The following is a 14,773-nucleotide window of genomic DNA, read 5'->3' on the forward strand; positions in this document are numbered from 1 at the left end:
ATATTTAATTAGTCACTGTGTTGGTATTCAAATTATGTTTAGTACATTTCCTATGCTCCAAAAACATGATAAATGAAAACTAAAACTTACTTGCTAGAACAAATTATTACATTTACTTAGTAACTACAGTCTATTTCACCAAAAGGACATATAGGAGCTTTTATCTGGTACACCAATCATCTAAATGGCTTTCTACCAACAGCTCTGGAGAAATGTTTAACATTCAAAGCAATTCTTTCATATGCCATTCAGCGTTCTTAAGACATACAATATGTTGTGCTTCTGCACAAGCAGATCTACTAAATCACAGTAGATGAACTTTCTGCATGACACTGAGAGAATATCCTTTTAGATATGAAAGCAAAAAAATATTTCTACCTGACTTGGAATCTTTAAAAACAGATACAACATGACGCAGAAAATTAGTAAGCTGCTCGGCACTCTTGGTGTTCTGATTTTTAGGTGTGATATCTTCATGGCACCACAGTGGACCAAACGCCCTTAAAGAAATACATAACAAAGTGCAAAGTTGCTTTGAGTTGTCTGAAATAAATGTAATCAGTTAAAATACAAAAACTGTAAATTCCATCAGATATTTCCAGGGCCACAATATGGAAATTATGCAACTGAACAAGATGCGTATGAACAAGATACAACTATACCTATGCTATATTATACAAACCCTCTCAGAGTATATGCTATACCATTTAGAGAGCAGCATAAACAAACCCCAGTTTTTGAATTTGTTATTGCGCCTAGGATGCGCCAGCTGTAGTCAGCAGTTAGTATTAGTTTCACCATGGCCTTTCACTACGCCTTGTGTACCTCCTGTCTACTTGCATGATAATAAAACTGTCGTTTTCCATTAGTTCACTGTTGAGCATCAGTCAATTAAACATTTTATTCTTGTCAGGCAAGATTTTTTTTATCATGTTCCTGACACCGTAATGCTTTTAAGTACCTACCTACTACTACAGGTATCAATAAAAGAGGAACAGGAATCTGTAATTACTATACAAGCTCAGTCATTTTCCTTTGAATCCTTTAAATTGCTACAGATAATTGTAGAGAAGACATAAAAAGATGCATTTTGAGTACAAATGTAAGTTCTGTTTATCTCCACTACCTGGTAGTCAGAAACTCAATTAATTTGTTTGCTTTCTCGTCTGTTTCAGCAGCAGTGTCCATGTCCTCAACCTCTTGTGTAATCTGGGGGAGATTTCCACTGCTGCCTCCCAGACTGATACTGGAGGAGGTGGAGCTGGAACTCAAGCCGGAGTCTGGCACCGGAGAGGACTGGTATTCCCGCAGAAAGTCAAAGCCACCTGCCAGCAGAAAGGGAGGAGATAAAGATGGAATGCAGTGTTGGGCCAGTGTTACAGATGAACGCATCCACAAGAGCAGATTTTTTCCGAGCTTCTGTGGGGAAACATGGGAGAAACCTGCAGAACATAACAGCCCTCCCTCAAAGAATGACGAGAGTGAAAATGGCATTGTTTTTAACTGTGCAGAATCCATTGCAAAATGAAGAATATCAAAAACAAGACAGTTTTCTCTTTCACTGCTCAAGGACTACAGCACTTGAAAAACAAATGTTTCATGTCATTTACATTTGGAACTATGCCTTTTTGTAGAACTAATTTTGAAGTTAGCTAAGTACATGAAAAAATCAGCTCATTTCCCTGGGCTAGCTGGACACTGTAAAGCAATCTGTAGTTTGGACTTCTTAGGACAATTATATTGTCCCAGTGTTACATATGGAACAGAAACAAAGACAAAGTGTTTGGCTATATGTAAAGACTGGATTATTCATATTAAATATTTTCAGCATTAAGGTTAAACAAGTAAATAAGTTTTCAAGTGAATAAGTTAAACAAGTGGCAAGTTTTCAGTCTCCTGGATCAAAAAGTTGCCACACAACTTCAGAGCTGGAATCAGAAACTAAGACCTATTTTCTTAAGGTTAGATTGCTAGCCATCTTATGCTGTATGTACTGCATAAGAAAAACTGGCTTTGTGAGAAGACAGGGAGCAGGAAGGGCCTCTCTACTGACAACATACGTAGGGCACTCCAGAAGTAGTGCCTCCTATTTATTTCTAAGGAAACTATGACAGATACAAAGACCACAATAACTCTATTTATAGAGCAAATTCTAAGCTACAAAACACTATTTTTCAACACAGTCACCACTGTTAGCTATGCATTTTCACCAGTGATGAACAAGAGACTGCATGCCAACCTTGTAAAAATCTGCATGGATGTCTGGAATGCACCACCCACCACCTCACTGTGCTCACATCCACTGTTTGGTCTCCATAAACATTCAGCAAGCATCAATAAATGTCAGAGGGTGCCTTTTTTTTCTTCATGGAAGAATTCAGTGACACACCTTTGCTTCTTAGGCACTTCCATGTCAAATGCCATTCTGTCAGACTGTCCCTCTGCTGCCATTTGTTGCATGGTGACAAAATGTAATGGAACATCAGTGTCTACTGCCATACCACCAGCATACATCTCTGACATCAAGGGCTGACATAATAAAATAGGAAGCATTATTTTCGTACAGCCTTTGTACATTGCAAGTTTGGAGTCTCTTAATTTAGTTGTCTGACACTCAGAGGAATGAACCTCAGATGAAACATTCTCATTTAGGATTCTTTGCTATAGCTACTCATCCACATTTTGGCTCTTTATATTAGCTGATCAAAAAGAATCCAAACAGAAAGTGTTGAAAACCTTTTGTGACCAAGAGGCCAAGACACAGAGTACTGTGTTTTTCAGAGATAGGAATGAAAACAATGTTTCATTTTGGCAGAAAAGCAGTAACATCTTCATGTAAGAATTTTATTCTGTATTTAATAATTCCTGGGCACGCGTTGGAAAAGAGATGTACATAAGTCATTTGGGAAGTTCATATGTGAGGTAATTTTGCGCACAATTTATTCAGACTGAAAAGGCCAAAAAGGCCAAACTAACTGAGTAATCTTGAATGAGTATACTGATTTCCCTGTTCTCATTATCTAAAAAACCAATCCTTCATAGCCCGTCAAAAAGAATAATCAGTTACCAATACACTTTATAAATTGAAGGCATTTATTACTTTTGGCTATATTCCCAAAGAACCAGGGAAACACCACTACTTTGACGATCCTTCCACTTCTCAGTGTATCATAACGTTCTTCACCATCTCCCTGACAACGAATCCCACCTCCATGACTCTAGACTGGTTCTGTGACTCTTTCAAATCTCAACAGTATGCTTGCTTTCATTAATACTAAATGACAGTAGTAAGCTACCTGCTTTCAACAAACTGCTCCCAACCAATCCCTTAAATCCAGGTAAATTGCTAAAAGTTGACAGAACATGCATTTCAGAGGGAGATGAAGTAAGTCTGGTAAAGCAGAAACAGATTTCAGGACAGAAACGAAGTGCACCTGTGGTATAAGGGAGGGTTTATAGCATGTCAAATTTAACTTAAGAATGGAAAATCTGAGCTGCATATTCCAGCTGTTCTTCCTGTACTGGAAATATTTCCCTTCCCTTCCCTTCCCTTCGCTTCCCTTCCCTTCGCTTCCCTTCCCTCCCCTCCCCTCCCCTCCCCTTCCCTTCCCTCGCCTTCCTTTGCCTCGCCTTCCCTTGCCCTGACTTGCCTTGCCTCGACTTGCCTTGCCCTGACTTGCCTTGCCTTGCCATGCCTTTCCTGCCCTTCCTATTGCCTTTTGCCTTTTTTTGAAGATTGAGGACTGATTGCCCTTATTTAAAGCATTCCTGGCTCCATGAGGGGAAAGTTAGGAATTCATTAGCCATATTTATGTTTAAAACTTTACATTATATATTTTGCTTAATGTAGACAGCTTTCTCACTATCATGAGAAGTTATTTAATAATAATTTGGGTGTGGTTCACATGGAATTAATACTAGTTGAAACTTCTTGGATTTGCTACTTTACAACCTACATTTATCAAAACAGTTACATTTTAGAAAAACAGACTTTACATTCTACTTTCAGAAAACTCTCAGTACAATGCAGCATTCTTTCTCTTCTCTTTGATCTCTGTTACCTGTATAAAGATATTCAGGTAGGTATGCTGGTTGTACAGTCAGAGTCTTGGTCTCATTCATCTCTCTGGTCTGAAGAAGCACTGATGCGATTGCTTGATAGTTGCTATTACAAGACAATGCAATCAGAAGGTGAAGCAGTAATTTCTTACTGTGTTCAAAGACCTCAGGGCGGTAATGGTCAAGACCTAAAAGGAAAGGTTGCAGCAATCACTGAATATGAAGCAATAATAAACAAGTTCACATTCCAGAAATAGCAAAAATTCCTAGGCAGTTCATGGTAACAGTGCAAACAAACAAGATGCAGTATTTCCGGACACAGCTACTTGTGCTTTTACTTCAAAGGTCTGTATATATGCCAGATAGAGATTCCACTCAGAAGATACAAAATAATGCATTGCAATATATCTTTATACATTATGTCTCACTGCAGCATTAATTCACTAGGGCCAGAAAACCTCAAAAGATGAGAGCTTTTTGGTGGTGGTCGTATCTACCTTGCTTACCACAGTATCTCGCTTTCCTGCACAGAGGTCACTTTTAAAACTAGTACAAACTGTAAGAGGTAAATGCTGGTTTATAAGGAAAGGAACTGACAGACAAAATTCCTTGAAAAAGAATGCCACTTACCAGTGAGACAGAATGAGAAATGAAACATCAGTTCAGGGTGCACAACTGAAACTGAAGGTCTAGCATTGAAGGACCCTGATCTTCCCAGCACTGTTGCTGTTTGCGTGCTCCCAGATTTTAACACAACCAGAATAAATCATAAATCATCAACATAAAGGAAGGAGATTTTCATAAAATTAACTGCACTGTGTGGTAATAAACATTTTTTCAATTCTCTTTCAGTATCTTGCATGGTATTTATAAAAACTTTCTTGCACTTTAGTGCTGAATATTTCAATTGTTTTCTTCTCCTACTTCTCATAAGATATATTCCTCTTTAAAAGCAGCTTCTTCACTCAAAGTGGCAGCAGCCAACAAGCCTTTCAAGTCAAGTGTTTTCTTGTTGGTTCTTGTCTGACCTGAAAAAATGCAGCTGCTCATACTGCCACAGTCTGAGTCATGTGCGTTCGGCTCCTCTTACCATCTCTTTGGAGATCCTGTGATTCTGCCTCACCCACCTGCCTATAACCTCCTCCAAAAGAACCGCTGCTGACCACTTCATCAATTTTTCAGCTTCTTTAGGTCTCTGCTCCTATTCTCCTTCCTCCATTTCCTTCCAACTGCCGGGAGGTAATGATTCCAACCTATCCTGTTTTAACATACACTTTAAGGAGTGAAAAGAATATAACAACTTCTCTTGGTTGGAGATAACTTCTGTATTGGCAGTAGTTGTGACTGAAGAACACTTAACCTCTAAGATTATATATAAATATTGACATATACAAAGTGAGAAGTTCTTTGTCCTTCTGTGGTGCTGGGCCATTCTCTAACTTGGAAGAGTGTCTGAGAGGGTATGCTTCTGCGACATGGACATGTTTCCATGGTAAAGTAGTCCTGCTGGCTCTTCTAATTTCACACTGGTTGCAGAAGAGTTGAACAGCAGTGCTTCTCACACACTCCTGACACAGGCAGGTTCACACCAGTAGTCAGCCTCTGCTTCACTGTTGATACTATACACCACCCAACAGCATATTAAACACATCTATCATAGAATTATTTCACTACAGTATTGCCCCAATCCTCCTGATATACGAAGGGACAAAGGCTGCCCAGATAGCCACCATACTATTTTCAGGATCCCTTTCAGTCAGATGCACCTGCCCGCTCACATTCCAACAGGACAGAAACACTCCATTTTCCATCACATTCATATCTGTGGCTAACACATTTAGCATCGCTTCATTATACCATCACAACAGAGCTCTACTATAAACTACAGAAATTTTTCTTTATAACAGCTCTTCAGAAACTGAATTTGAAGCCTCGTGATGTTATTTTAGCTACTGCTTTGCTTTCACATTTGACTTCAATTTCACATTTAAGCACTGAGATCTCTTAGCCAAGGGACTGTCTCAAAAGGTATTCAAAATTTCTGCTTGTTTCTCACCAAATACTACAATGTTGAAACATTACTGCATGAAATAATCAATAACGACATTTTAACAACAGATTACTAATATTCTAACTGTGTTTCTGCATATATTCCCTGATGGTTCCCTGATGGCTCCTCACAGCTCTCTTAACTGAAGTAACCACCCTGCTGCATTCTATTTCTGTTCTATTTTTTTTCTTCTGAGAACTTCTAACTCCAAATGCTAGTTACAGTAACTTGTTTCAAATCATACTAAAGAGGTTGTTTAATCACTTAATGGTTATTCATTTGATTCGCACACTTGGACATTTCTTATTCAGCTTCCTCTTATACTTGAACGGTTGACACCGACATAAAAAGAAAAAAAAATGTTATGGGTAGCCAAAAACTGGAATTGAACTTCTAAGTGAGGAATACATGAGAAATGTCTCAATGAGACTGACCCAGGAAGTCCCTTCCAGTATGCTCCTAGCTGTTCTTACTGAAGTGTTTACTGAAATGTGTTCTGAAACCATTGTAAAAATACACAATATTTGAGTATTTGATGAATATGCCTTTAAAAAAAAAAAAAAAAACTCACAAAAAATTTCCAGTAGAACGGTTGATAACAGAGTAACAGAAAAGGAGAATGAAATATCTTCTTCAGCTGTATACCAAAGTATATCACATATACTCTATTGCTGTGCTCTAAATGCCCAGCTTCATCTTTATCACCTGCTGAACAGCAGACCCCTCCCACGTTGTCTGTGAGCAAGCTTGGTGGTAATTATGGTGAGGAAATGAAAAGTGGACTCCAGTCTCCAGATTTGTTTTATAAATCTCCAGCTGTGCTGATTGGTGAAAAGTGGTAGGCTTTGTAATGCTAAATGCTCCTGTGAGCTACAAAAATAGGCCATGCAGGTTTCATAACATTAAGTGCTAGGATAAGGAATGTTATAACTCTCTGGTTGAATTGGGTTATGGTCAGGAATATCACAGCAGTGAAGGAAAAGGAGTGCCTCTAAGCTCAGGTAAGTAACAGGAAACGTAATAAAGTATTCTCTTAGGAGTTAAATTAATGAAGCTTGCTTTCCAGTGATCCATGTCCTACCATCACTGTCTCTGCAATGCATTCATCTTGGTTCTCTTACATAATACTTTTGCAAAGACCAGAGATGGCACGTGTGTCTGTAGTCCACATCCGAGGCATGTTATCATGGTTTTATGATTTTGGTTATTGGTATTCCACATTATAACATCATGCAGTGTACTGGGAGTTAAAGGGCAAATGCTTTAGTTCCGGGTACTTGTCTAGAAGAGAAGAACTACGTTCCCCAGAAGACTGTTCGAGTACTGTTATCATTCCTGCTCAGGGGAACAGATACAAGGCCTGTAGGTCACCCTACCTGAGTCTTCTTTCTCTTCTTCTCGTCTCGCCATGCTCGCTTTTGGATCATCTCGCTACTGCTCCCGACTGCACGCAAGGCTTCAGTATTAGTGTAAGGCCTTTAGCTCTCGGACAATCCTTCTCTCAATTATATTTGATTTTATTAACAATTATATTGAATTATATTGTATTATAGTGTGTTATCGTGCATTCCGATACTATATTTAGTAAATTAGTTTGTTTCTCCTCAGATTGTTGCCACTGTTTTTTTAATTATTCTTTTTTTTGGGGGGGTCCCTGTTTCCCTTTTCCGGAGGCGCGGATTTTACAAAAAAATCCCTCTGCCCCACTAGTCACAGAACCGGGCCGGACCAGCCCGTAAACCATCGACACACGTGCAGACTGACCAGCTGCCCATCACAAATAACAATGTACAAAGCCCGAGTTTCATGTGCCTTTCTCCTAGGTGGGTTCTACGTTTACTGCAGATGTTTTAGGAAGTCGATCATCTTCAAACTTCTATGTCTTTCAATTTTTTTAAAATATTTTTTTATGAAATCATAAAAAAAAATCCCACAATTCCACAGCTTCTTTTTCTTTTTTGTTCTGCTGCTCTTACCTAAAAAGAGAGCATGTAGCAACAAAGGGAGGTGAAGGGCCCAGTCTTCTCTTACACTGTGGTCCACTACCATCTCAGTCATGAAGATGACAGCAATATTGCACCTGGAAATTAAATCACTGGATCAGTTTGAAACTTCTTGGAGATGGGAAAAAATCAATGCAACAACTATTATTTCAGAAGAAATTAAATCTCAACATTGTAACATTCAGTACTACGCACTTCCAAATGTGCAGTATTTCTCAATATGATTAATGTTTAGTTACAGTACTAAGCAGGTAAGTATCCATTACTGAAAAGATCAGTTAGTGTCAATACAAATAATGTAAAAGAGGAATTTCATAATATACATAGCCCCATTAGAGTAATAGATCAAGGAGAAAAAAGTGCTATGAATAACAACCAAACAGGCTCAGGAAAGACAAATTTCCCTCTCCTCTTTTGGCTTTGTTGCTTCAGTCTGATTCTTAGAGTGATGTCCTATACTGTAAATAGACTTTCTGGTACAAATCTGGAATAACTGCAAGCCTTTACTGTATTTTAACATCAAAGTGCAGGAACTCAGCAGAAATTAAAGATTCATTTTCTAAATGCTCTGAGTGGTGGGACACTGTTTTGTTTAGTGTTGGCCAACAAGTAAGATGAAGCATCTCACTGTCAGAATGAGAAACTGCTCACCTATGAAGGGGTCCTCTGGGTGTGATAGTTTCTGGGAGGTAGTCTACAAGCGGTGCCCAACATCCTCCATTGTAAGGCATAGGCAGGGGATGTGGTTGTTTGGTTTCAACAATATTCAGTAGCCAGCTTGTATACGGAGAAACTGGGTCATCTGCATAGAAAAGTATTAAAACAGGGTTCAGAATACCCAAGTCCAGTCAACAATCTTGAAGAAATAATAAAAAAGAGTTTATGCTAACGCATCAGCTCAGCTTGGAATAATGTGATAAGATGACATTAGGTTTGCAAATTCCAGTGTTCAATAACAAGTGATGCATTTTTAATCCCTCTTTCACGCTGCTGGAAATTAAGCACATTCCAGGCAGACAGTACTGAATTGTACATGCTGCAGCTGAATCCCTGCTGTCACTTAGTAGCTTTGGATCCAGATCACAAACCAACAAGCAACAGACTTTCTCTTCAAAAATGAGAGGAAAGTTCAGCCAAGGAAGATGTTGTTGGAAGCCATCTGCTGCAAGGAGCTGCGTGCCAGTGACACATTCCTGCAACTCCCCACCAGCAGTACCCTGCTGACTGATGCTACGAAGGCAGAAATAAAGTGTCCCGGATTAGGAAAGAGATACAAGGAGTATAAAAATCGTCCTCAGTAGGGTTGAATTACTGAATTTTTGAAATATGTGTTTAATTTTGCTTCAGTAGCTGCTGTACTTTAATAAACAATAGGATTTTTTTTCCACCTGCTTATTGCAATGATAGTCCAGTAAGTTGTTACCACCACTTTCTGTCTTTTCTCAGCTGTGCACAGCCGAGCTCATCTATCTTGCATTTTATTCCCTTTCACTCTTCTCCACTTTCCTATTAGTCAGTTTTTAATTCTCAGGTCTGGCAGTCCACAATACACTGCTATGGAAAGCATGCTCTTGAGAAATACCTAACCGTTGTCCCTCATGAATTTGCAGTGAGAGTGTTATTTTTTGCTTTGTTGTGTTGTTGCACTTAATTTCAGGTTTGAAATTCTCATCACTGTCCTCAGCCTTTTATTTTTACAACATGTACCTGATGCTTGATGGCTTTGCCACAGGACACACTGTTTTGATGCCTCAAGAAGTATCAGAGCCAGATTTTCTATTAAACATCATTAAGTGGTTTTGATAAAATGTCACCACCTTTCCAGCTCTTCAGCAGCTCTTCAGTACAGTACCTCCTCCTGCAATTGGTACTATAATGCCAACTTTATTATTCCCATTCTTCAGCCCTAGTCTTCCAAGGGACCTTTTAATTCTTTATGATTTATACCTCCCCTTGTTTCTCTCATCTTCTGGAGGATGATTTATTATTTATAGATAAAGCAGAATAAAGTGCCTTGATAAAGTAGCAAAGTACAGCAAGTGCACTTATTCATCTTACGAGGATTAACCAGGAAATATTTGCCAAATGCTTTTCATATAAAAGCACCGCACAGTTACTATTCATAACCACCAGATTTAGTGTTTCACATAAAACTGCTTCATAAAATCCACACTGAGATCTAGTTCCTCACTTACATTTTTATGGGTTTATGTAATGGACTGAGAAAAATAAAGAAGCATTTTGCACCTTAACACACAATCTTTTCCTGAACAAGAGAGTCCCTGTCTTGGAGGAATGTGTTTCCTATTTCTACCTTCAGCAATGTATGCATGCTCAAGTAGACTGGAGGCCACACCTCTAACTCCTTGGAAGCCTGGGCTGCCTGCCCAGGGGAGCAAATTGCACTTTCTTAATGGAGGCTGCATTATTTATATTCCAGCTTGACAAATGATACAAGAATTACTTTCTATTCAGAGATCTATATGTATGTCAGTAGCTGAGTGAAAAGAATTTCATTTTACATCTAGGTATTCATATACTTGTGGAAAGAACCCATGTTCCTATAAAGTCTGCAGGTGCAGGGAGGAATAATCATTTCAGCATTCATTGGAGGAGAAGTTCCAAAAGACCCAAAGAAAATTTCAGCATTCTAATTCTTTTCATTACCAAAAGCCCTTGTCAAAACAGCTACTTGTGAGGAATGTTCTGATAATATAAACATTTTCTGTTTTGAAAGGTTGCTCATGCAGATCAGATTAGTGCTGGTACTCCAATTAACATCTGCTGCAGAAATTTAATAACTGCAGCACTCAAAGACAATTATGAGAACCAGATAACTGTAGTAAAGCCCGATGAGTTTAATATGTTGAGCACTTCTTATGTGTATTTAAATACTGCAGAATGTACATATGCAGTATTTTGTAAATATTGTACTTCCTAATTATGAAAAATTGTTACTGATACAGTTAAAATCAGCCTATTTCGATGTTTTGCAGAAAAGTATTTACAAATTGTTTGTCTGGAGGAATATATAAACTTTTTTACTTTTTAGGTCAAAATACCATCCCAGCTGCTGTCCTTAGCACCAAGGAAACACGTTATGGCTCTGTATTATTTCACCTGACTCAACTATGACAGAAATGAATGTTTGTAAGAAAGTCTTGCCTTTATACATTTGGTTAGGTCCTAACTGAACTTTATAGTTTGGCTTCTTTATGATTCACTTCAGAAATCAGATTATCCAAATGGCAAACACGTAATTCAGTAGTTGATGGAAATATCTTGGTTATCTTCAAGGGTCTGCTAATAGTCTACTCAACAGAAATACACAATGAACAACAACTGTGCTCAGGAGCCCTGTTTAATTCCCCAGCTATCAGAGTTTTACATACTGTAGTTAGATATTGGTTGCAGACAGCAGAGAAAATCTAAAAAAGGTAAGGCTTTGTTTTGGAAGCTACTAAATCCTTTCTTCATGTTCATATAATAGTACTTGAACTGGAGGGAAATGCTGGTAAAGGGAGCATTTCAAAGCACTTGCTGCAATGCTCTGGGATGTTTTTCACCTTGCTGTGTATGGTTCAGTGGGTTACTGACAGGAGAATTCTCTGTTACTGCCTTCAGTGAAGTTCCCTTGCCTTTAAGTAGGTTTGACTGAAGTTAAACAAAGGAAATAAATGAGGTATGAAGGTAAAATAGGGACACACTCTTCATGCTGATGATACATTGCTATTTACACAGAAGTTAAACAGAGAGCCTCCCACTGTCAGAAGAATGTTTTCTTCTCCCACCAAGCAACAGAACTTTAATCAAATTGAGTAACAGAACTTACTTTTGTCATCATCATAAGATCCTCCGGAGCTATTACTGTACCTTGATTCTAGTCGAGTATGTGCTCTGACTACATTACTGAACCTTCAAATACAAGAAAAATCTTCATTAAAAACGTACTGACATCAAACATCTGGGCTGTGTGTGCTTACTTTACAAACAAAACACTTCCTCATGCATTCGCTTTTATATGGGGGTAGACAGAAACTTGAACACAATGTTATTTTCATAGAAATAAATCATTAATTGGCTGAATAGTCCAATGTCAAGCCCACAAGTTACCAAAGCAACAAGAATGGCAGCAGATAATCCTTCAGTAGGACAATCCAGCAACTGCAAGAGCGTGTCAAGCAGAGTCGTCATGGAATATTAAAGACAGAACAAACTGTTCTGAAATCTGCCATGACAAACTAACTTTTTATTGGCACTTCCTTCACCTGCCTGTGCTGTCAGTGTTATCAGGCCTGAAGTGGCAATGAGAGGAGCCATGCTGGAGGCTCACACCAGTGATGATGTAAAACATGATGGTTTATGCAAAGGTAGGAAATTAACTGTGTTAAAAGACTTCTATCAAACAAAAGAAGCTGGAAGATTCTCTCCGCAACATTCAGTACAATTTCTTACTAATAATGTGCATACATACTGAAGGCCATTTAATTCTCCATTCATATATTATAAAATTTCCAAAGTAGATAGTCTCATTAGGGCACAATAAAGTCTCTTTGTAGGTCACAAGAATGCATCATAAGCCATCTTAATTTTGCTGTCTTTCTAGTATCTGGTTCTCCTATATTTTAATATGTACCCTTAGTAAATATGCACAAACTGACAAATACTGATATATTTACCTGGCATATCTAAATGATGGAAAAAATAAAAGCAGAATAAAATTAAGGAAAAAATTATGGAGAAATATGTAGAGAGAAACTCTGATATGAAACAAATGAAGAATACAGGCCATAGAAACAGCTTGAGAGCAGGGCAGATTTTTTAAACAAGCACACTCTCTAAAACTCTCTAACACAGAGAGTGATATTACAAACAAGATTCACTATGTAAGATGACAGGCATTGAGATAATATTATACTATCTGTCAAAAACTCATACATTACAACTAAAGTTAATGCAATATCATCCTGTTAATCTACGGTGTAACCCAAGACAGTGCTGAACTTGTAGACACAAAAAATTCTGGATCACTGAGAGGTACTTCAAAGCCCTTTCAGCCCTTCATTTAACATTACATTGCTTCAACATAGAAATAGCCACATTATTTGATTAGTTTTGCGTTACTCCAAAAGTACCAACATTGATGAGAATAGCTGGTTTACAATCTGTTACTTTCTGTAAACATTATTTAATACACCTTGGATGTTCTAAGACTGGCAGATTAGTTGAGAAGTACAGATGCATTTACCATTACTACCATCTTTCATGATGTAAACACCAGCAAGGAATTCTAACAAATTATTTCACATTATTATCTGAGTTTTATCATATAGTCTCTGGCAGATTTAGCTATCAAAAACCTCCTTTTATGTAATTCATATAAGCAACACTGAAAACTCAGTTAGATTTGAAGTAAGTCAGGAAATGAAATTTATTCAACTTATCTGCAATTCAACTAAAAAGAAATCTAAATCTAACTCTACACACACAAATGTGCACACATACAGTACACAGTATGAAAGACAGAAATGTTCCCTCATGGAACCGTTTCTGCATCATTGAGCCTGAACCTCTGAAAAGTGGACTGGACTGTTGAAATGATACCAGTCACTATCAGGAGCAACTAATACATACTAATACACTTACTAATAAATGCTATTAGAATTCATTCAGAGTTCTCTTACAAAAATAAGTGGGTTTCAGTGAGAGAAAAAATACACGTCTGTGCTTGAGTATCAGATGGGCTTCAAGCTTTGCATTTACTCCATCATCTGACAGCAAGTACTATATGTAGTAAAAGACTGAGCATACGGTTTCTAAGCAAAATATGTTACATCATTTTCCACTGCAAAACACTTCATCCGAAAAATGGAGCAATCATGGACACAGATCTCCAAACTAAATTTTACTTGTGTGTGAAATAAAAAGGTATGATCTAACCTGATTTTTAATAAATGCTTCAATATATATCATTTCATTTAGACTCACTGACTTTCTCTCTCCTTGGTAGATAATTCCTAGGAAAACATGATCCAAATAGCACAATTTGTTCAGTGTAGGTTTAACAGATGTTCAATTGCCACATATTTATTAAACAACAGTCAGGAGCAAGAACCATGTAAACAGCTTTATTTGACATGTTCTCATTTAAAAATGATTTTGCTAGGACACTGCCACTTAGGATCCTTCTAAACATCAGGAATTTTCAGAAAACAAGTTTAACTTTGCTCAACATTTAACCCTTCGACCAGGAAAATGCATACTTTTTGGAGAAAAAGAAGTCACAAACCTTTCATCAGTCTCTTTCACAATTCTGTTCTCTTCTGCATCAGGAAAACTATCTTGTCCAGCTATAACAGTGTTACTGCTTGAGGTGGTTCCTGTATATGAAAAGTCAATAAGCAAACCTGTTTTTTGCTGCAGACAGCATGCACAAATAAAAGCATATAACTTTAACTTCTTCAGTAGTCAGCACCGAGGTAATCATGCTGCTAATACAATACTTGCACAAATGAATGAACACTGCCACCTCTACAAAACATGATCTGCTTGCATGCCTGAATGATCTGCTGTTTACGTGCTTTGAGAGGCAGATTAACACAGTGATGCTCTTCAACTCCTTGGACTATGCTCATTCTCAGTTGACCTAACTTGTTTCCCA

At 37.9% G+C, this 14,773-nt stretch overlaps 1 protein-coding gene across 14 annotated transcripts in view; it reads right to left on the reverse strand.

The window, feature by feature from the left end:
• The window catches only part of FRY (FRY microtubule binding protein), a 244,941-nt gene that overhangs the window by 47,707 nt on the left and 182,461 nt on the right, over positions 1-14,773 (reverse strand). For all 14 annotated transcript variants that reach the window (XM_046909845.1, XM_015278600.4, XM_046909844.1 and 11 more), the window contains 7 exons: positions 14,402-14,492; positions 11,945-12,027; positions 8,764-8,914; positions 8,086-8,189; positions 4,062-4,247; positions 1,127-1,325; positions 379-500 (listed from right to left, as the gene is read on the reverse strand). In XM_046909845.1, coding sequence (XP_046765801.1) covers positions 379-500; positions 1,127-1,325; positions 4,062-4,247; positions 8,086-8,189; positions 8,764-8,914; positions 11,945-12,027; positions 14,402-14,492 — 936 coding nt within the window. The remainder of the gene's footprint in view (positions 1-378; positions 501-1,126; positions 1,326-4,061; positions 4,248-8,085; positions 8,190-8,763; positions 8,915-11,944; positions 12,028-14,401; positions 14,493-14,773) is intronic.

The sequence above is a fragment of the Gallus gallus genome, chromosome 1 (assembly GCF_016699485.2).
Source record: "Gallus gallus isolate bGalGal1 chromosome 1, bGalGal1.mat.broiler.GRCg7b, whole genome shotgun sequence".
NCBI lineage: Eukaryota > Metazoa > Chordata > Aves > Galliformes > Phasianidae > Gallus > Gallus gallus.